The sequence below is a fragment of the Triticum dicoccoides genome, chromosome 1B (assembly GCF_002162155.2).
Source record: "Triticum dicoccoides isolate Atlit2015 ecotype Zavitan chromosome 1B, WEW_v2.0, whole genome shotgun sequence".
Lineage (NCBI taxonomy): Eukaryota > Viridiplantae > Streptophyta > Magnoliopsida > Poales > Poaceae > Triticum > Triticum dicoccoides.
This window is the reverse complement of record NC_041381.1, coordinates 460,597,498-460,620,232: the sequence shown is the minus strand read 5'-3', so window position 1 is coordinate 460,620,232 and position 22,735 is coordinate 460,597,498. Positions and strand designations below refer to the sequence as shown.

General features: G+C 45.8%; 2 protein-coding genes and 2 long non-coding RNA genes across 4 annotated transcripts; all 4 read left to right on the top strand.

Annotated features, from left to right (window-relative positions):
• The first annotated feature begins 2,928 nt into the window (after positions 1–2,928).
• Positions 2,929–3,654, top strand: LOC119306955. Its single transcript, XR_005149094.1, has 3 exons — positions 2,929–3,009; positions 3,151–3,271; positions 3,378–3,654. It is a non-coding gene; the product is annotated as an uncharacterized LOC119306955 (long non-coding RNA).
• A 2,293-nt stretch (positions 3,655–5,947) lies between these two features.
• LOC119341256 (signal peptidase complex catalytic subunit SEC11A-like) lies at positions 5,948–8,496 on the top strand. Its single transcript, XM_037613127.1, has 8 exons — positions 5,948–6,144; positions 6,709–6,821; positions 7,351–7,422; positions 7,568–7,603; positions 7,706–7,751; positions 7,918–8,005; positions 8,101–8,158; positions 8,247–8,496. Exons 1-8 carry the CDS (start codon positions 6,066–6,068, stop codon positions 8,295–8,297), a joined length of 543 nt encoding a protein of 180 aa, XP_037469024.1. The 5' UTR covers positions 5,948–6,065; the 3' UTR covers positions 8,298–8,496.
• Positions 8,497–10,376: 1,880 nt separating this feature from the next.
• Positions 10,377–11,286, top strand: LOC119306948. The gene is made up of 3 exons (XR_005149093.1): positions 10,377–10,492; positions 10,707–10,809; positions 10,948–11,286. It is a non-coding gene; the product is annotated as an uncharacterized LOC119306948 (long non-coding RNA).
• A 7,976-nt stretch (positions 11,287–19,262) lies between these two features.
• LOC119341247 (acyl carrier protein 2, mitochondrial-like) lies at positions 19,263–22,491 on the top strand. The gene is made up of 2 exons (XM_037613117.1): positions 19,263–19,550; positions 22,025–22,491. Exons 1-2 carry the CDS (start codon positions 19,341–19,343, stop codon positions 22,199–22,201), a joined length of 387 nt encoding a protein of 128 aa, XP_037469014.1. The 5' UTR covers positions 19,263–19,340; the 3' UTR covers positions 22,202–22,491.
• Positions 22,492–22,735: the final 244 nt, after the last annotated feature.

The following is a 22,735-nucleotide window of genomic DNA, read 5'->3' as shown; positions in this document are numbered from 1 at the left end:
GGTGGCACGCCCCACAGCTTGACCCAGGTGTTCGGCATGAGCTCGGCCGTGGGCTCCTCCGGACGTGCCTCCTTGATGTCCGCCATGATGTCGTGGAGGGAGAAGTAGAGCTTGCCGCTGCGGGTTGCCATCCTTAGCATGGCCTTGTCGGGGAAGACGACCGAGAACTGGTCGGCTCCGACGGTCGAGACTTGCCAGTCCCACTCCCCTTCAAAGAGGTGAGGGAGTTCCGCCTCCAGGATGGGGATGGAAAGCTTGCCCGGCGCCGCCGAAATGATCGCCGTATCCGAGACGAGAGGGGCACGGACCTCCTCCCCCTCCGTGTCCACGAAAGGGAGGCAGAAGAAGCCTTCGCCCGGAATAGCGTTGCCCATGATCTGCAGCGCCAGGGGCCTCCCCCTCGTGGGACAGTAGGCAGACGCATGTCCTTCCTCGTGGCAGACGACACACAGGGGTTTGAAGGAGCACATGTTCTGGTAGTGCCCCACCCTGCCGCACTTGAAACACTCCGGCCCGTCGGCCTCTTCCACGGGGATCGGGGTGTCCGCCGATCCCTTAGAAGCCTCGGGGCCAGCCGCCAACAGCAGCGGCGTCGAGCCGCCCCCTTTATGCTTCGGCTTCTTGGCCTGCGGAACCCCGGCCCGCTCGCCGCCCGGAGGGAGCTGGGACTCCTTCCGCTTGAGCTCCTTCTTCTGCTCAAGCCCCCGCCGCCGGTACTCCTCCTTCTTCCTCTTCTTTCGCTCGCGCTCCTCGTCCTTCTTCCGCTCCTGCTCAGCAATCCACCATGGAGGCGGCGGCCCCCAGCCCCCATCCTCCGCTGGAGACGCTGGCACCTTGGCGAGCGCCTTCGCCCGCAGATCCTTTTCACGCTAGCGCTCCGCCGCCGGGATCGGAGGTGACATGGGGGGCTTGTCACTCCGGCGGGATCCCATCCGCACCGCAGTGGCGTATGAGTACGAAAGGGGAGGAGGAGGGGCGGATCGGTGCAGACGACGAGCGAGATGCCCGAAGCGCCGCACCTGCGAGGGAGAGGCAGGAAACCCTAGCGATAGATCTAGGGTTCCTTTCGGCACCCACATCCACCTATTAATAGGAGGAGACGGCCTCGGCTTCTCCGTCACGCTGGGCCCGGGCCGAGGCGCAGGCTCACAACCAGCCACTCGGCCTGATTGGACTGGCCCCGACTCAGTGGGGAGCCCCTGCCCCCCTCCCGGCCCAGTCAAGGTGGAGAGCGACACTGAGCCCACCGGCCCCACAGGCGCTGAAGCCTGCTGGCCCAACGCAGGGCCCCCCAGCCCACCCCCTGGCAGGCTGGGCCAGTCACTTTGGCCCAACACCGGAACAGGCCCAGCCATCGGTGCCCCGGAAACCCTAGCCAGGTTCCGTGCAGCCCCTGCCCGGCCAGCCCCGCCGCCGCCGTCGCCAGCCCCTGCCGGCTCCGGCGGGCACGTAAGAGCCCGAGGGGGCTCCGCCAGCACCAGATCCCGGCGGTCCGCCTCCGGGATGACGCACGAGCGGCCTTCTAGGCCTGCATCCACCCCCTTTGGCGGGCACCAGATCCGCGCCGCCAGGCGGCGGCCTCCCTGCCCTCCGGGAGCAAAAGCACGCCGCCGACCAGCCACGAAGGAGCCCCCAAGCTCCTCCGCGCGGGCGATGAAATCACCCACCGAGCACCCAGCCTTGGGCCTCGACGAACCACCGGAACTACCTAAACTCACCTGAGAACCTACCTCGTCGGCGTCGATGTCGGAGTCAATCCCCTCTAGCACCCAGAACCGGCTGCCGGAGAAGGACGGAGCAGGGGGCCGCCCCTCTGGCAGCGCGCGCCCCCGCGGCCACCCCGCGGCAGGCCGCACCACCGTCCAGCCGACCGCCTCCGCCGCGGCGCTCGCTGCGTCTCCCTTCGTGTCGCGCGGCCCAGACGCGTCGCCCTCCGCGTCGCCCTCCACACCGCCCGACTCGAACGCCATCCGCTCTCTTCTTCAGCGACAAATGTTGTTTCGATGTGCCTGTCCTTTGGGCCTTAGCAAGACGACTTCTCGACTGTCTGCTACAACAAGATTTGCTGGCTTCAGTGAGGGAAGGGCGACGATGACAGCACGCCTTCTACTTGTTGGTGGTCTATGAGTATAGATGTAATTTATATTACTTCCTGTGTTCTTTGTACCGTCATAATGTTTGATGAATAGAGCAGAAGTTTTGCAACAACAAAAAAAAAGCAAAATGGGTTGGCAGATAGACAACATGGGACTGTGGTCGGGCAGCCTGTGGGCACACGATAGCGCGCGAGTGTTTGGTCGGTGGAATATATCAAGCACACTTTGCAACTTTATTATCCTAGTAACTAGTAAAAAAAGGGGTACATAGACCCACACTACACGAACAAATCGACATTAAAAGGCAAACAAATCGCGAAAAGTTTCAAACGGTATAGCTGTAGCCTTTCGCGTGGCAGAACAAAGGTGCAAAGTCTAGACATTCGACATGGACGGAAGAAATCGGAACGTCAGAGACGGCCGGGAACCTATTCTATTCCCTCCCCGGCCGGCCATGCAGCAGCTGCATGCACACGCATCCTCTCGAGTCTGCACATGGTCGGTGACGCTACGCCGCCGAGCTCCCCCGCCCGGAGTACGTAGCTGAGCTCGATCTCCGTCGACGAACCGACAAACAGGACTGATCGAGCATGATAGATCTCTTACTTGTCAATCTCGTTATTCGCTAGGTCAGCCCACGCATGCGCGCACGCACGTCCACGTTCCTTTCTGCCTGCTTTCGGAGCTGGGGAATAATAAGCCCAAACGAATGAATTGGAAATGGAAGTAATTCACATGCGGGAAAGTATATGGATCGATCGAGGGAGGCACAGCCATGCGTGCACATATATATACATGCCGCTGCCTGTCCATCTATCTACATAGTTGCATACACAGCTCGAACGAACAAAGGATCAATCCGAGATCGATCGATCCGTCGATATGGAGAACGGACAGCCGCAGCCTCCTCCAGGTGACGATCGATCCACATCCACACATATCAAAATATCATCTCCATGTCGAAGAACAGACCACTGATTAATTCTTCAGTGAGTTGTCAATGATCTATCTATCTCAGCTCTAATTTTCTTTCACCTGATCAACTGCTGCATAGGCTACCCGACGGTGGACCCGAAACAGCAGGCAGGCGGCCGGAGGAAATGCTGCTGCGGGCCGTGGCGCCGCAGGACCAAGCCTGGGCGTGGGCGTGGGGAGACCAGTTTCATCGAAGGATGGTGCGCGCATGGGCATGGCTAAAAATGCTCACCGTATTTTTCTTCTTTCATTTCAATCTCATTTCGGCTTACTAAACCTGGCGTTTTTCTCCTTCGCTTTCTTCAGCCTTGCCGCGCTCTGTTGCTGCTGGCTTTGCGAGCTGTGCTGCGATTGAAGGGGATGCATGCAGCATGCATGCCCACGGTTACAGATCACCGCAGGCTCTGGCTGCGGCTCTACGTCCTCGGAGATCTTACATAATTAATTCAGTCATGCACTGCTAGATGTTTTACGTCATGATCTAGCCCTATGTGATCTACAATGCGTAGATATCTTGCATCGTATCAAGGCCTTGTATCTTTTGTATCATCGAATTTTCTGTATCCGACATATACTTATATCCGAGGCCGTCTTGCGATTTTGAGTCCCAGCTTTTGATGTGCAGTGCAAATGTGCAATGGCCATGCTTAATAGGGTGACGGACAAAGTTTTAAATAGCCATCTATAGCCGGGACGCTATAACAATTTGATTAGGGTGCCGCTAAATGGTTTTCATATACAATTGTCCGGTAAAATTACCAAATAGCAAGCTATGGCCCCGCTATAGTTGCCTATTCCTGTTTGAGCAGGATGCCGCTATTTCGCATAGCCCGATTTTTTAAAACTATGTTGAGGAATGGATGTTGAACTCTTGTTACAGTCTTAAGAAGTACGTCTAGGAGATACAATTTCCTGCGAAAGATGAAATATTTTCAATGAAATCTCAACGTTACAAATTCACTGTCGAGGCAAACCTATTTTGAAATCACGTTTCTTTTCTCTTTTCTCTTTTTTAAAACTGACTTGTTTTGCATCCATGCTTGGCTTTACTTGACATTGTTGAATAATCAATAATATGTGGTTGTGTGGATCAATGGATGCAAAGGGCGAGGGTTGACCCTCCTTGTCGATAATAATGTGCAAGTGCAAATGTGTAGTAGTCATGCTCAATAGGGCGATGGATGGGTGGTGAACTCTAGTTATTTCTGTGAGGTATTTCTAGGTGATAGAAATTTCCCGCGAAAGTTTAATTATTTTTAATGAAATTTCAGCATTATAAGCAAAAGTAAATATAAACAAACCTTGTTAGTGTGAAGAATACCACAATACCTATGTTAACTCCAATTGAAAATGAATTAAATGCATAAATGTATCACATAATGTACCCAAAAGATGCAAAGCAATATAAATCATAGGTCTATAAAATTTAATAATACATCGCACCAATTTTCACCCCATAGTATTTTATTGAATGAAATGGCTCACACCGTTAAATCGCGAGGGAGAGAAAATGGGAGCAACACGGGAGGGATGAGTGAACTATGGGATGAAGAATGGCGGCGAGCGAAGTGAGGGGGAGAGGAGATGAGGGCGAGACCGAGTCAGAAGGAGTGAAGTGCGAATGGGAAGGGGGGGGGGGTGTATCAATACCAAACACGACGAGATGAGAGGACATGAAGGAGGGAGGAAGGTAGAAGACTGACCGGCGATGGCGAAGCCAATACCTCACCAGACAAGTTCAACTAGTCCCTTAGGCTTGTAGGGATATTCTTGTAGGGCAATCAATGTCTTGTGAGGCAGAGTGTAGCCGGTGGGCGATGCTAAAGAGGATGAGTTTGGAGAGTTGAGGTGGTGAGAATTAGGGAAAGGAAGGATGCAATATAGTGAAGGCGGCAAATGCGAAAGAGGATGGGCTGGTGGTGGCAATGGCAAAGATGAGATGAGAGGTACAATGAGACGATGATAGGTCTTCCAAATATGGATGTTGAAATCTTCTATATCTAAGCAGCTAGCCCCCATTGTCTTATTTCTCTTAAGATGCAAGCATGTCATCTCCTGGAACATGCATGGTAAAAGCCCACCACAACATGTAACCATGCATAGAAGAAAGCCACCTTAACATGCATGAGAATTTACATTCTATTATGCTATTTACATTTAATGAATATTTTACAACCATACAACAATTAAGCACAATAAATCATGGTATGTATTTTCAGTTTTAGTTCTCATATTATTACTTCAAATATTCATGTTTCACACAATCAAATCTTAATAAAATATATTGCAAAAAATTCCACAACAATGTGTGGGGTATCATCTAGTTTTAATACTCCCTCCGGCCCTAACTAAATGTCACGGCCTATAGAAAAACCACTCCTTGGCATGTGAATGAGCCGCGTCAATTGAATGGGGCCGGAGGGAGTACATAGACTTTCCGTAAATATCCAAAGTTTTCTTAATACTCCACCCAAAGGGATTTTTGTTATTTTTTTTTGAAATTCTACAAATTTTCTTTTAGAGGGATTCTAGAAATATCTTACATTTATTTTTAGAAACAGATATCCTACAACCCAATAGGGCCTTTTGTTTTGAGAATTACAGCCCAATAGGGCCCCGGGCTACTTTACGGTCCACCAAAAAACTTTCCAAGATTCAAAGAATAGAGCCTACCTAGCCATCCGATCCCAATTCAACGAACAGATATGGATTAGCTGCCATGAACGGCGCCGAACTGAGCCGAACGCATTAACACCGAGCTTACTGTCCGTCCGATATCTATCCAACGCACTAAAATCCGTCCTCTGACGTGTAGCGAGCCGCGTCGGATCGGAAGCTAATACCCAGCGACCGCGGGGTCCTGTCTGCAAAAAGGAGACGAAAAAACGCAGACTTTCTTTCTGTTCTAGTCCTCGCAATCGTGAGCTCTTCGCCGCCCCCTCCGCTCCGAAGAAACATCGCCGGGAGAGAGATCCCTGCCGAGAGCCGGGCGAGATGGGGTTCATCGGCGACCAGGTGGAGTCGATCCGGTCGATGCAGGTCCGCCAGGTCGTCACGCAGATCATCAGCCTCGGTGACGTCTCTTTTGCTCTCCCATCTCTTCTTCGTCTCCGCGTTTTTGGTAGATGTATTTTCGGCTGTATCGCGGCGGGATTCAAAGTTAGGGGTTTACCTGTGGACCAGTTTGGGTTTTGATCTGAAAGACGCGGTTCTGTTTAGTAGTTTTCGTGTTTTCGCGTGCCAGATTGAGGCAGGGAGGATCTAAAGAAAACAGTAATCTGGGGCATGAAGGCTTTGGGGGTTCTTGATCTGGTCATAAGAACTTTATGAAGTTGTTTTCTTGGAAGAATCACACGCACTGAAATGTGCACGAGCCACTCCATTGGACTTGACAGCCTTAGAGGACTATACTGGGATTTCCGGCCGTGTTGTTTTTACCCTGCTTACTAGTGATATTGCTTGTTGATTCTCCTTGCTTCTGAAAATCAGTTTATAAATTCGTAATATAGGGAAAGAGGGGCAGGGCACCTCATTGTATTTGTTAGTTATTTTGGGGTTTTGCTGCTCTTAGATATTTGTAATTGTTGATTGCAACAATGTTCTCATAGGGGAATTCATTATTTTTTTCCCATGGCAGGTATGATTGTTACCTCAGCATTGATCATATGGAAGGGATTGATGGTCGCGACAGGGAGCGAATCACCAGTTGTGGTGGTTCTTTCTGGTAGCATGGAGCCTGGATTTAAAAGGGTTTGTTGCCTACTTACACAGTGCGAGAACCCCTTAAATTTTGTATATGTATCTGATCATTAGATTCTTGAGGGCCATTTTAGATACTCTCTAATTCGACTTTATCCTCTGGTTTAGACAGGAATTTTGATAAAATCCTTTCTAAGTGAACGGACAGAGTCGAATTAGAGGGTACCCAAGCACGCGCGCAAGTGGACATACACATTCGTTTTTGTAATTTGAAGTTAATATTTGACCAATATGAAATCCCAAAGTTGCATGTGCAACACATAAAGTGGATTATTCCCATGATTTTCTCGTATGAATAAGAATATAATTGGCCTCCATTGGGTTGTAAGTGAAGGACTATCCTATCGCCTTTAAGATCTTGGTCTAATTCATCCAAGTTTCCTTTTGAGATTACTGTTACCACCATGCCATGTTCTCAATTTTCTGTTCTTATTCCAGTGCCATTCTTGCGTTCTGTAGTCTAAAATGGGTGTTATCATTTGCACTAGTGTCCCTGTATCTTTAATTATCTGTTTTGCAGGGTGATATTCTGTTTTTGCACATGAGCAAAGAACCTATCCGCACTGGAGAAATAGTTGTTTTTAATATTGATGTAAGTCCTACTCAAGTATTGTACTTTGTAAGCCTTAAATTATTAGCTGGGTCATGAACCCATGATTTTGTCCTATATTTCATTGTGTGTGCTTATATTTGATGTTCAAGACACTAAGATTACATTTGGACATTTATTTATGCAGGGCCGTGAAATTCCAATTGTTCACCGTGTGATCAAGGTAATAAAATTGTGAAGTAATGTGATCAATCACCATATATATACATATTAGACGTGTAAGTCTTTTCGTGCTTGTTTTGAGTTTACTTTTCTCTCTGTATAGGTTCATGAACGGCAAGAAAGTGGAGAAGTTGATATCCTCACAAAAGGTATCTGTCATTTTCTGTTTGAATGCCATAAGTTTTTCTTCAGTGATATGCTGACTATCCAAGTAGTTTTTGCAATCCTGGCAATAATAGTCAACAGCTAGCAATTTATAATTTACATTGGGTGCCACTGTGCTGCTGTATCTCAAGTGACGAACTGCCTTTTCAGGCGATAATAATTTTGGGGATGACCGACTTCTGTATGCACAAGGGCAGCTTTGGCTTCAGAAGCATCACATTATGGGGCGGGCTGTAGGGTGAGTGCCTAGAAAATTTGTATCACATTCACATTTCTGCCTTCATACTGGTAAAAAATAATTCAGCTGGCATTACCCTTTTGTTACATGAACAGCTATCTACCATATGTTGGGTGGGTTACGATTGTGATGACTGAGAAGCCGATCATTAAGGTATGTTTATTCCTTTTAAGTACTGACCACCCTATTCCTGAGTTGGAAGCACTGATGAAATGCAAATATGTGATGCCTGTTGCTGCAGTACCTTCTGATTGGCGCGCTGGGCCTTCTTGTCATAACATCAAAAGAGTGAAGCTGTCAACCTTAGCACATAGCCTGATCTTGTAGTGCAAATGTAATCGAGGGCAGAACAAGTTTTGTTGCGCCGTGTACCGAATGGAAGATGTATTTTTATCTGTTTTGACTGTTGTCTCTGCCCTAAAGCCTAAACCTGGCTCTTATGCAACGGTCATCTTCTGATGGTCTTAACTAATGATTTCGATCTTTCTATTGCATTGGGTGTAACAGTTGATATTTTCAGGAAAAAGAGAATCAAACTCGTCGATGGCAGGAGGCGTTCCTGTTAGGTCAAACTCGTGATTTGCAGCAATCTGGTTGCTCGTATTTCTGATTGAGCTTAGAGTTTGGGAATTGGAACTGGAACTTGTAAATACGTGCTGTCTGTGTGTACATGCAAAGATCTACAGTTTGATCTATGCAAAGATCTCCTGGACGGAAGTGTACTGTTTCAGAAATTATAACTTTTTCATGGCAATTTATATTGTCCGAGGATGGCAAAATTTTTAGCAAGCGTGGCAAATCCGCCTAGTTCAGTTTATTGTCAGGATTTGTAATGTTGCCATGCTCTCCCAGCACAATAACCTTTACATCAAGTTAAACATGTCATGCCTCGCTGGACATTCGAAATTTCATGCTGATCAGGTTGATAGTATAATAAATCTGCACTCAACTCGTCCAGTCCCTTCTACGGGGTGCTTCATCTTCTTTTAATTCATACTATACCTGTAACCTTTTGCTCAGAGTCCTATTTTAGGTGTCGGTATAGATGGGGAATAATTTGACTAGGGCGGAGGGAAGATCGGGACAATATTTGACCAGGTGTCGTGCTTGCGTTTCTGGTGATAGGATAAGACGCTGTGCGTGTTGAACATCAAGCACGTACTGTCTGATAAGCTAGAACTGCCCGCTAAAGTCTCGGAATCCGATGCCTCCGTCGGTCCGTACTTTGTCTATGTGTCCGAAAACTTGTACCATTTGTGGCACGTGTTTGCGACTTTGTCATTCTTTGAAGGTTCTCCAGTAGAAAAGAAGCCCAAAACAGCTCACACGCGGTATGCCGGTACTTCCTGTAACACGGGTTTCATCAAGGAGATACCATTTCGAGCCACGTGCTCGTGAATTGGCATGAATGAAATCACCTATATGCCCATTAGAAACCCCCAAAATGCTTCGACAACCTAGGAAATACTCCCTTTCAACTACTCCCTCCGTTTCAAATTAGTTGACTCGAATTTATCTAAGTATGGATGTATCTAACACTAAAACGTGTTAGATATATCCGTACCTAGACAAATCTGAGTCAACTAATTCGGGACGGAGGGAAATATATTATGGTCTATTGAAACCGTAGAAATGAGATATACTTTGATCGCAGAAGGGTGTTTGATCTTTTTGTGATTATACACAAAGCCGGCTCACTGATCAATTCTTGATCAATATTACAGGAAACAAAGGGAGGTGACGTGAGGGATAGAACTGCTCGAACCATTATATATATATTTTCAAATTCTGGATATGAAAATATTATTTGCTCTACTAAAAATCAAAATGATTCGCTTGCAAGTGCACACGCTTAGAAGGCAACTTTTGAAGGCAAGAATCAAATTAATGATGAACGCTTCAGACATATTGATGTATCACTTTATAAGATTTTTGAGGCCGGGGTCATCTTCCTTTAAAAAAAAAGAATCGAATTAAAGTGATAGAAGTATCATTTTTTTGTGTGTTAAAGTAAGTATTGTCATATTGCCTGATCACTTTCTAGATTAGAACATCAACTTAGCGCTGGGTGGCGCCGACTGCCGACAAATAGTCCTGCTGGTTTTCCGTCGTTGTTAACGTGTCGAAAACGAGCCGCTGGTTTAGTTCACAATTTGCCACCGGCAGCAAAGCAAAGGCAGATTCGAGGTGCAACTCGATTGATCAAGCATCTCAAATTCCATTTTCTTTTTTCAGCGGAAAGAAGTGCTGAAACGAATATCTCGCAGGCGGCGGGTCCATCTTACGTGCCCATGGCCTCATGCATGGTCAGCGCTAGGCTGCTAGCTCTCCTGGGCTATATATATATGATGCTGGCGATTAGCTTCTTCTCAACTAAATCACACGATCGAACGACAACAATCGAGTGCTCGAAGAAGCCTCGGAGCCAGAGATTGTGCAAGTATAGAAGGATGGAGAGCAACCACAGGGACCTGCAGCCACCGGCAGGTAACTAAGCTGCTGCCCGATTAGTTAATTGCTACTCCAGATGCAGCAAAAAATACTTAGAATGTTCACTCTCCCTCCTGATGCTGGAAAAAATGCCGCTCTCTCCTATCCATATTAATTGTCGCCGATTTAATATAAAACAACTTGTTTGTTTAGTGTTATTTTCTCAAGTTCAGTTTGTTGTTAACCTGGATCACCTGTTCGATCTTTTCAGGCTACCCGACGACAGTGGGCACGGTGCCGGCAAGTGGCGACGGCTCGCCGCGCCGGGAAGAGACAAGGCAACGCGGCCGCAAAACTGGTTTCCTCGATGCATGGTAGGCACGCACAAGCTCTCGTGTTTAGTTACACATTTTATGTTTAACTTCATATGCTTGAGCTAGTATATAAATTCACCTGCCGCATCACAACGTTGTAAGAGCCTGCCACTAATTTCGGTGATGGATGCTTTTCAGTGTCGCCGCACTGTGCTGCTGCTGGCTGTGCGACCTGTGCTGCGTCTAGATCTGACGGCGAAAGCACACGAGCTTATTTTCTTATTATTATTATTAGGAGGCAAGTTTTGCTCAGTGTTTCCTATCAAGAGTATGCAGAATCCACGAGTTATATCATCTCGTTATGTCGTTGCTTTGTATCTGAGCTGTGTATGCTTGTGTATGCGTTGTCCTACATGTGTGCTTCTGACTTTGCCCTTAATTCTCTCGTTTTTCCTTTTGGATTGGGGTGTGTAACCATCCATCATCGTTGATGATGTACTGTAATGCAATGCAATGAATTTGTTTGTTCATGGAGCTGATCCTCAGCGGGTATTTTTATAGTAAAAGCAACTGAACTTTGCAGCATCGAAGAATATGTGTGCTATAGGCTATAGCCACTGCCCCTTGTATAATAACATCAAGATAGTTAACACAATCTAGTGGCGAATCCATAATGGAAATCAATGGACGAGCTCAAAGACTAAACTAATTAAATCGGCACGTACCAATAAACATCTAACACTAGACTAGCATGGGGTCCCTCTAGTCCCCTAAAAAGCTGAAGCTTAACGCGCCCACGCCATTCGTTGCCAAGGTCGACGACAAGTACCTCTCAGATTGACGTGTCCTCATGCTCTCTCCCAGTGGCCCCATCGACCTGCTTAGTGCGGTGCTTTGTTGTGCTCTTCTCGTGGGTCTCTACGTTTAATTTGTCCCGTACCCGAAAGCTATCGAAACAATATTATATTCTTTTTATTTTTTGAAAAGAGACAAAGAATTTGCTACATTCATTAAGTAAGAGGGAGTTTTACAAAGTGAGACACAAGTTTGAAGGCCAGAAACAAAAGCCCGCTCTCTTGGCATAATACTACCAAGCGTTTGGCCCGCGTTAAGACCCAACTCGTAGATTCAAAGCGAATGCGCAAAAAGACAACGGCCGATGGCGAAGATTTGTTGTTGAAGAACTTTGCTATTTCCTACCGGTGAAGATCTGGACCTCCTACAACGCCGCTTCCTACCGGCGGACGTGCATACCATCACCAACATCCGCACGTCGACCCGAATCACCAACCACATGATCGCCTGGAGCCCGGAGAAGAATGGTATCTTTACCGTTCGCTCCGCCTACCGCCTTGCCATGGACGAGCGCGAACGTTCATCGGTGACAGCCACGAGCAGGGCACCGGATGGTCATCGCGCCATCTGGAAGATCATATGGGGGTGCCCTGCTCGCCCTAAGGTACGCGTGTTTGCTTGGAGAGTTGTGTCCAACTCGCTTGCTACTTGGGCCAACAAATTTTCTCGCCATCTCGAGCTTACTAACATATACCCCCTATGCGGTATGGAACGTGAGGACGGGTTCCATGCATTCTGCAGGTGCCCATTGACTCGCGAACTATGGCATGCTATGGCCTTGGATTGGCCAATCCCGGAGGTGGATACTATATGCAACAATGGTCCGGAGTGGCTATTCTCCCTCCTTGAGCCGTTGTCTGAAACAACGCGTACGGTTGTCCTTATGACCATGTGGAGAGCGTGGTATGTGCGGAATGAGATCACACATGATAAGGCGCCACCCCCAACAGAAGCAACCCGCCGTTTCATCCATGGGTACATCACATCTCTGCTTTGTATCCATCAGCACCCTCATGGCGATATGGAGAAAGGGAAAATGGTGGTGCATGATAGCCTCCCGGTTATACACACGACGGAAGTTTCCAAGCCGGAGTTGCACTAGACCCCTCCTCCATCGGGGTGGGCTAAGCTCAATACAGATGGCAGCCATGTCCCTCCAACCGGAGAGGCAAGGGGTAGTATGATTCTTCGTGATGATAGAGGCAACATCATCTATACTGCTTGTAGACAGCTCCTTACATGCGATAATGGCCTTGAGGCAGAGCTGGCTGCGTGCAGAGAGGGCATGGAGCTTGCGCTTTACCATACGAACCTGCCCATTATGGTTGAGATTGACTGTGCCGAAGCGGTGTCTATGCTTCTAGCACGTACTGGAGATAGATTGCAGCACCATGTGCTCGTTGAGGAGATTCAGAGACTAGCACAAGATGCTCGTAGGGAGATTTCTTTTACTCTTATTAGTCGTTCGCAAAATAAGGTTAGTCATGTGCTTGCCGCGTATGGACGTGCTACACCCTGCACTGCAGTTTGGCTGTGCTAGGGGCTGGACTTTGTTGTAAACCTTTCGAAGGCTGATATGCCTCCTTGAGTAATGAAATCTCCCTTTACCCCGCAAAAAAAGAAGACTCTCACATTGCGCTCCTTCCAAAGCTCGCAATAAACAAGCATGAGAAGAGTTGAAGTTGTCTTTTGCGTGCCACCAGTGCCCTCTACCACATCATGAATCCACCAAGATTTAACGGTGTTGAAGGCATGCAGGAGCTAGGACCAATGGAAAAGAATATGGGCTACCACCTTCGGGACGTGGTTCACTAGTAGAAAACGGGCCTATTGTCCCGGTTCGTAAGGGCCATTTGTCCCAGTTTATTGAACCGAGACTAAAGTGTCGGTACTAATGCGCTAGACCTTTAGTCCCGGTTCTTACACAAACCGGGATAGATGGGCCTCCACGTGGCCGGTGTGGCGAGCCCAGGCAGGAGGCCCTTTGGTCCCGGTTGGTGGCCGGTGCGGCGAGCCCAGACAAGAGCGCAGGCAGGAGGCTCTCGATAGGAGGCCTCCACGTGGTTGCTTATATATTTTATTAAAGTTTATATTATATTGTTTCAAATTACTTATTTATTTCATCACGAAGCTCGTCTGTTACAAAGGGATTTCATTTTTTTGAACTCCATAGTTTTTCTGTGTTCAAAATGCACCATTCAAAGGCACATCATCAATTTTCAACCCTTTCTGACTTCATTTATTATTTTTCATGCATTTACTGATTATTTTGAGCTATAAGACCATGAAATTGGAAAGCATTTGAAATGAACTCTGAAAAGGTTGAAAGTTGGCATGGTATCATCATTTCAGCCACATAGCATGTGCAAGAAAGTAGAGAGGGTTACGACAAAAACTAGATGCACTTCATATACAAAACGGACAATCTCTTTCGAAGTATCAGGGTTTCATCACAAAACTCGTCTGTTACAAAAGGATTTCATTTTTTTGAACTTATTTGAACTCCATAGTTTTTCTGTGTTCAAAATGCACCATTCAAAGCCACATCATCAATTTTCAATCCTTTCTAACTTCATTTGTTATTTTTCATGCATTTACTGATTATTTTGAGCTATAAGATCATGAAATTGAAAAGCATTTGAAATGGACTCTGAAAAGGTTGAAAGTTGGCATGGTATCATCATTTCACTCACATAGCATGTGCAAGAAAGTAGAGAGGGTTACGACAAAAACTGGATGCACTTCGTGTACAAAACGAACAATCTCTTTCGAAGTATCAGAGTTTTATCACGAAACTCGTCTGTTACAAAGAGATTTCATTTTTTTGCACTTATTTGAACTCCATAGTTTTTCTGTGTTCAAAATGCACCATTCAAAGCCACATCATCAATTTTCAACCCTTTTTGACTTTATTTATTATTTTTCATGTACTTACTGATTATTTTGAGCTATAAGACCATGAAATTGAAAAGCATTTAAAATGAACTCTGAAAAGGTTGAAAGTTGGCATGGTATCATTATTTCACCCACATAGCATGTGCAAAAAAGTAGAAAGGGTTACGGCAAAAACTGGATGCACTTCGTGTACAAAACGGACAATCTCTTTCGAAGTATCAGGGTTTCATCACGAAACTCGTCTGTTACAAAGGGATTTTATTTTTTTTTGAACTTATTTGAACTCCATAGTTTTTCTGTGTTCAAAATGCACCATTCAAAGCCATATCATCAATTTTCAGCCCTCTCATGAATAGATAAGTGACCAAATTAATAGAAGTTCATCATCACATTAAAACCAAAGTACATACATAGTTCTCATTGAACAACATATAGCTCTCCAGAGCATCTAATTAAACCATACATTGAAATTATGTAAAACATTTCAATGCTACAACAAATGTGATCATAATCGCAACCAAGATAACAACTGATCCAACTGCATAATGATACCAAGACTCGGTGTGAATGGCATATTTTCTAATCTTTCTAATCTTCAACCACATTGCATCCATCTTGATCTTGTGATCATCGACGACATCCGCAACATGCAACTCCAATATCATCTTATCCTCCTCAATTTTTCTTATATTTTCCTTCAAGTAATTGTTTTCTTCTTCAACTAAATTTAACCTCTCGACAATAGGGTCGGTTGGAATTTCCGGTTCAACCACCTCACAGATAAATAAAATCTATGTCACGTTGGTCGGCATAATTGTCATAAACAATAAATGAACCAAATAGTTATCAAAAGATAATATATATCACATCTGAATCATAGACAGGACGAGGGCCGACGGGGGCGGATACCAAAACCATCGCACTATATAATAACAAGGAATAATAAAAGTAAGAAAATTAAACAAATATCTATTTGAAGTAAGAATTTTTTTTCTTTCAGAAAGAAGATAAGAACAAGAGGCTCACCATGGTTGAAATAACATGCGGTGCCCCCATGTTTGGTTTTGGTAATTAATGACAATCTCTATAGACTAATGGTTGCCTTGAGTTATATTTGAAGGTCTTGTCCATAGGATTTTCTTGGAGTACATGTGTTGGTTTCAAGGAGAGCTTGTGTCGACCAATGTGCTATTAAGGAATTATCCAAAGATCGGTCATGTGAGAGTTAAGCTTATTGCAAGCATGTCTTGAAGAAGAAGATTGTGTGATCATTCATGCTTACCTTCAAGGCATCATCCAAATGAAGAGAGTTGGAAAGGTTCAAGGTTGATCAAGACTAAGTTAAGAGTGAATCAAGTTGATCAACTCACAAAGCGTAGAAGATGTACCGAGAGGGATCAAGTGATCCCATGGTATGGTAAGCATTGTCAATTATGCTTTGTGTACTAACCCATGGTCTTTGTGAGAGTTCTTTGTGGGGTTAGGTTGCGGTGTGCATGTTCAAATGATGCATCACGAAGAGACCAAGTGCTTGAAGCTTTCCGTCCATTGTGGTGACAATGGACTTGTGAAGATGTGCTGAAGAGTGGCTCATCCATAGTGGAGTATGGGGAAGCAATCTACTAGTCTTCACCGAGCCAAGGCAATCAAGAAAGGTGGTCCAACTTGAGGAAATCAAGATCGTCTACATCGAGCTCAAGTGGACTTTGTGCAAGGCAAAGGTTTGCCCTTGATAGGTTTTCTATTTTACCGGTCTCATGGTGGTAGTTGGGAGACCGGGTTATAGGATCGATTGCCGTACTATCAAGGGGGGGCTCTTGATGAGTAGCTTGATCGTATCGTTCGCAAAGAGCTCAAACCATTGCATCCTTGCATCATTTTTCTTGGTTCTTGTTTTGTTCTCTTTGTGAGTCTTAGAGCTTATGGTCATCTTGATGACAAGCTTGAGTTCATCGAAAACGGAGTTTGCATGCGTCTTCTATGATGTTTTCGGTATTGGAGGTTTTACCGGTCTTATCCAAGGAAGAGTTCTCACCTTTTTCTTTTGTGCCTTTTCTCATTTGCTTCTTATTGGTATTTCTATCAAGATTGTGTTAGCCCTTGTCGCTAGCTTTCCAACAAACTTGGTTTCGTCGAATTCGGAGCCCGTTTGCAGAAGTTGTGTCAGTTTTGGTGTCCTTAAAAGGGGCTGCTGCGGATGTAATTTTTTAGTACCGCTCTTGGGAGCGGTACTACTGCTTGGAGCGGTACTACCGCGACAACTTCCGTGGCTACTTCCGCTCGGGGCCAAATACTCGTCACAAGTCCAGCGGTGGTAGGGACGGATGTATTTTTTAGTACCGCTCGCAAGCAGTAGTACCGCTACCCTTGGCAGTAGTACCGCTCCTTGGAGCGGTAGTACCGCTCGGTGCGGGCTGTGAGCATAATGGTTGGATTTTCCCCACCTATAAAAGGGGGTCTTTTTCTCCAATGAACTTATCCTTTGAGCTCGTGTTCTTCCCTCATTGTTGACCTTCTTCGAGCTTGCTAACTCTCAATCCCTCCATGGATTCTTGCTAGTTTTTGAGGGAAAAGAGAGAGGAGATCTAAATCCACATTTCCACCAATCACTTTCTCCTCTATGTGAGGGGAACCCCTTGGATCTAGATCTTGGAGTTCTTTGTGTTCTCCTTCTTGTTCTTCCTCTCATCTTCCTCCCTAGCATTAGTTGCTTCGGTGGGATTTGAGAGAGAAGGACTTGGGCACTTCGTGTGTCCTTGCCATTGCATTTGAAGCATCGGTTTGAGTTCTCCACGTGATACGTAGAAGTTACAAGTTGAGAAGCTTATTACTCTTGGGTGCTTGGTACCCTTGAGCTTGTTACTCTTGGGTGTTTGGACACCCTAGAGCTTGTTCCTCTTGGGTGCCTTGGCGCCCTAGACGGTTGGTGTTGTTCGGAGCTCAATCATTGTGGTGTAAAGCTCCGGGCAAGCGTCGGGGTCTCCAATTAGGTTGTGGAGATCGCCCCGAGCAATTTGACGGGTACCGGTGACCGCCCCAAGGGTTGCCCAAGTATACGGGTTCGGTGACCGCCCCCAAGGGTCGCCATTTGTACGGGTTCGGTGACCGCCCTCAAGGGTCCCTTAGTGAAATCACGACATCTTGCATTGTGCGAGGGCGTGAGGAGATTACAGTGGCCCTATTGGCTTCTTGGGGAGCATTGTGCCTCCGCACCGCTTCAAATGGAGATTAGCATCCGCAAGGGTGTGAACTTCGGGATACATCGTCGTCTCCGCGTGCCTCGGTTATCTCTTACCCGAGCCCTGTACTTATGCACTTTACTTTGTGATAGCCATATTGTTCTTTGTCATATATCTTGCTATCACATAGTTGCTTATCTTGCTTAGCATAAGTTGTTGGTGCACATAGGTGAGCCTAGTTGTTGTAGGTTTTGTGCTTGACAAATTAACCGCTAGGTTTATTCCGCATTTGTTCTAGCCTAAACTGTAATTATTTTAAAGCGCCTATTCACCCCCCTCTAGGCGACATCCACGATCTTTCAACGGTGGTGCTGGCGACCATATCGGCGCGGGCGATTGACGGCGGTGAAGACGGGGACGGGACGTGACGGAACGCTAAACCTAGACAAATCTCGGGGAAAATGGAGCTCGGAGGTCGAGTTTCGAGAGGAGAAAGATTAACTAGTGTGGCTCGGACATTTCATCGAACACCTCATGTGCATAGGAGGTGAGCTAGAGCACCCAAATGCCCTCCCCTCGCCGGCCAGAAAAAACAAAGAGCACTGTGGAGTGCTCTGCTGTGACGATGGGGTATATATAAACAACTCATTTTGTCCCGGTTCTTGGTAGAAACCGGGACTAAAGCCTGGCACTCTGTCCCGGTTCAAGCCACGAACCGGGACCAATGGTTGTGGGCCAGGAGCGAGGACCATTGGTCCCGGTTCGTGCCTAGAACCGGGACAAATGGATCCAGACGAACTAGGACCAATGCCTATGAGGCCCCGGGCGGCCCCCTGGGCTCATGAACCAGGACTAATGCCCCCCATGGGTCCCGGTTCGTGAAGAACCGAGACAAATGGGCTGGCCAGGCCCGAACCAAAGCCCTGTTTTCTACTTGTGGTTACAAAGCTTGCACATGTCATAGTTTAGCCAACCATTCTTGACGAGCTAATCCGCCGTCCACACACGGTTTTGGAGTATGAGCCATGAAAAACTTTTTTTTGAGGGGGTGGGGGGGGGGGGGTTTTCGACACCGTACTCTTCATCTTTGTCTTAACGCCCCCCTCCCCCCCAACAATTACGTCTTATATGCCAAGGCTGTTGAGTACTTTTTGGCGGGAATCTTCCAAAAAATGAAATGGTGTTGATTTGGTTATTGCAAAGGGCAGTTCCGTAGGGTTTAGAACTCGTAAGCTCGAACCATGCCAGTTGCTAAAATGCTGAAGAAGACCATTTTTTTAATGATCCAAGGTCCCCTTACATCTCAACGCCAAAATAGCAACCAAAGGCGGCCGCCGTTCTTCAAATCAAACCCTAAACTTTCGTTTCAGCGATCAAGCTGCGAGCACGGGCAATTTTTTTTGAGATTATGGACACTTTCTTTTTTAGAATAATGGGCACTTTGCTAATAAGCCGTAGTTTTTTTTAGGCAAATAGGCCGCAGGTTACGTCAGCTATGAGCTAGATCTGTCCTTAACATCCGGCCCACGAGCTTCGGAATGGGCCCCGATTTGTAGGATCGATCGATCACGATTAGCATCAGCCCAGACCACCGCAGGTCGCCCACGTTGCCCTTGTCCTCTCCACTCGCCGCACGACTGCACCAACCGAGACGAGAGGGGAATGGCGATGGCGGCGGCGAGGAGAGCCCTCCTGAACCACCTCCGCGTGCCGGTGGCGCGCCCGACCGCGGCGGCAGCGGGGAGCGTCCCCGTCGCCAGGCTCCTGTCTTCCACCTCGGAGGCGGAGAAGGGGTCGTTCCTCGACAAGGGCGAGGTCGCCGACCGCGTCGTCTCCGTCATCAAGAACTTCCAGAAGATCGAGCCCTCCAAGGTAAGCGCGACAATCGCGCGCTTGTGCATCCCGTAGTTTTGGTCGAAGGATTCGGATCCCGTACCGTGTAGGCATGCATATAGGGTTTTTGGCTCCCGTCGCTGGTCTGTTGCCTCGTGTTATCGAGTGGACTGGATCGTCCAATAAGACCTGGGCGTAAATTAGAGACGACTACGAAGTTATAGGCGATTAAAAACTTGTAGACTTGGCAAATCGCGCATTTTGGGTAGGCTGGGAGGGAAAGGGGTAGAGCAGACTGTGGTATCTTTGCTATTTTCTTGACGATTAGATAAGATAGTTTAGGAAAAGTGATTTGTGTACATATTTGATTATTGACTGATTTGGTCCTCAGTGGACATTGAGCACCTCTACGATGGTCTAATTCCGCATTGACGTGTGCAGATTTACTAGGCGATTCTATGCCTTTATATTGCAAAAATTCACTATTAGTACAATGTTTGATTCTGTTTTCTAAAGTTGTTTCTTCTAGTTCCGCATTTAAATTTTATTTCCCGTTTCTGTTATCTAATTTTGGAAGTAGTGGACAGTTTCCCATGACTGTCAGGAGTATACCTTTAGTTTCTTGTTTGAAATTTGGTCAATATATTATCGATGATCTTCTTTATTTTGAACCAGTTTTTCCTCCTAGAACCGAATTTGGGTACATATCTGGTTATTGACTGATTTGGTCCGCAGTAGACATTGAGCACCTCTATAAACTATAATGGTATATAGTTCTGCATCGATATGTGCAGATTAACTCGGTGATTCTATGCCTTTAGTTCGAAAGTTCACCATTATTACAATGTTGACTCTGTTTTCTTCTGTTGTCTCTTCTAGTTCCGTATTTAAATTTTATTTCCCCGTTTCTGTTACCTAATTTTCGAAGTAGTGGACATCTTGTTAATATACTTACCATGACTGTCAATTGGGCAAATGTTCATTCACTCTACCATGTGTTAAGTAATAGACCTTTAGTTTCCTATTTGAAATTAGGTCAATGTATTATCGATGAACTTTGTTATTTTGAACCAGTTTTTCTTCTTAGAACCTACTCCCTCCGTTCCCAAATAATTGTCTTTCTAGCCATCTCAAATGGACTACAACATACGGATGTATGTAGACATGTTTTAGAGTGTAGATTCACTCATTTTGCTCCGTATGTAGTTACTTGTTGAAATCTCTAGAAAGACAATTATTTAGGAATGGAGGGAGTAATTTGTTTGTATATATGTCTATCTGAAATTAGTTTAATGTTTGCGTGCCGGGTAGTTATGTTGGTAATATTGTTTGATTTTGTTTTGTATATATGACTGTCAATGGACAAATGTTCATTCACTCTACCATGTGTTAAGTAATAGACCTTTAGTTTTGTATATTTGTCTATCTGAAATTAGTTTAATGTATGTGTGCTGGGTAGTTATATTGGTAATATTGTTTGATTTTGTTTTGTATATATGACTTTCAACTGGGCAAATGTTCATTTATTCTACCATGTGTTAAGTAATAGACCTTTAGTTTCCTATTTGAAATTAGGTTAATATATTAGACGAACGTTGTTATTTTGAACCAGTTTTTCTTTCTAGAACTGTTTTTTGTATCTGTCTTATCTGAAACTAATTTAATGTATGTGTGCCAGGCAGTTATATTTGTAACATTGTTTGATTTTGTTGTCCTTGTCTTATTGCATAGAAGATATTATTTCAGCTATCTGTTATGTGCTTTGTGGATATTTTTACCATTTATTGTGGTAATTAATCTTGCTGATTTTGTTAAGTATTTTAGCATGAATTTGTGGTGTGAATTGCACAAAGCTCAGTATGGGGAAAATAATTTCAATGCTGATGGGCTCAGATGGATGGCATTAATCAAACGCTACTGCTAAGTTCATACTTTGTTACAAAAATGGCATGGCGTGTTGGTACCTTTCTGTTTGTTTTTCGCACTCCTTTGAGTTTGTCAGGCTGAGGTCAAGCATGGTAACTAAAATTTATATGCAAGTTGAGCTGTTTTAATCAAGTTTAGTGTAGTTGAGCTAATCATGAGTGTGCTGTATAGGGTCATTGCAAGCCATTGCTTTGGGTCTAAGGGTGACTAGACCCGACAGGTAGAGGTCAAAACTGTGCCAAAGTTGGCCACTGGCCTGTACTGGATACTCTGTGCTATGCCTACAAGTATCTTTTGTAGGGCTGTGAAACAAATAAGTGCTGAATTTTGTTTCTAACTGTCAAGAATTTAAGACAGCAATTTGTGCGGTCGATTGCCTGCACGCCAGCACTTTCTGTTCAGTATCTGCAAGCCATTTTCTGTTTCTTGTTTTATAGTCGCTGTGGCACTTTTATTGTCCATCTATATTTGCATTGGTTCTCACCTTTTGTAATGTCTGTTATCTGAAGATTAATTAGTTGATAGGAGTACTATGCAGAGCTTTAAACTGCCCTTAATCCGCTCTTATGTCGCATGAAATCTTGCAGGTGACGCCTAATGCGCATTTCCAGAAGGACCTCGGGCTGGACAGCCTGGACACCGTCGAGATCGTCATGGCCTTTGAGGAAGAATTTAGCTTTGAGATCCCCGACAATGAGGCAGAGAAGATCGATTCCATCAAGTCGGCAGTTGACTTCATCGCCTCGCATCCTCAAGCAAAGTAAGATTTGCTTGCAGCGGTTTCTTGGTTCGCCCCTTTGACACGCATTGTTTCCAGAACGAATGCTCCCCGTTTGCTCCGTTGATTTTTGTGCTCTCTGGTAGCAAGTCTTTGTTCTCTCCCTCCGTCTGTTGCAATAAATAATGATACACCAGTTGGCTGTAGATCTATGATTCTATTAGCTGGGGATGACAGCAGCCAAAGTTGTGATACTAGTTGTGCACCTGTGCCATAGCTCACACCAACTCAGTACGAATGATCTGAATCTGCAATGACGAAGATTTGTATGCGTCAGGAGAGCATGAGCGCTGGTCTAGGTGTGTCAAGTTGGTTCCTGCTGTTCGTAAGAGCATCTCCAGTCGGCCCAAGGGGCTTAGAAAAATTGCCTCCAGGGGTGAACTGGCGATAAAATAGGCTTGGGGCCGATTGTGTTTCCAGGCGCCTATATCGGCCTGTTATGACGCAAATTTGCCCGCTTTTCAGGCCGCTATCGGTGCAAATCGGTCCATATTCACCGTGCTTCAACAGAAGTTATTTT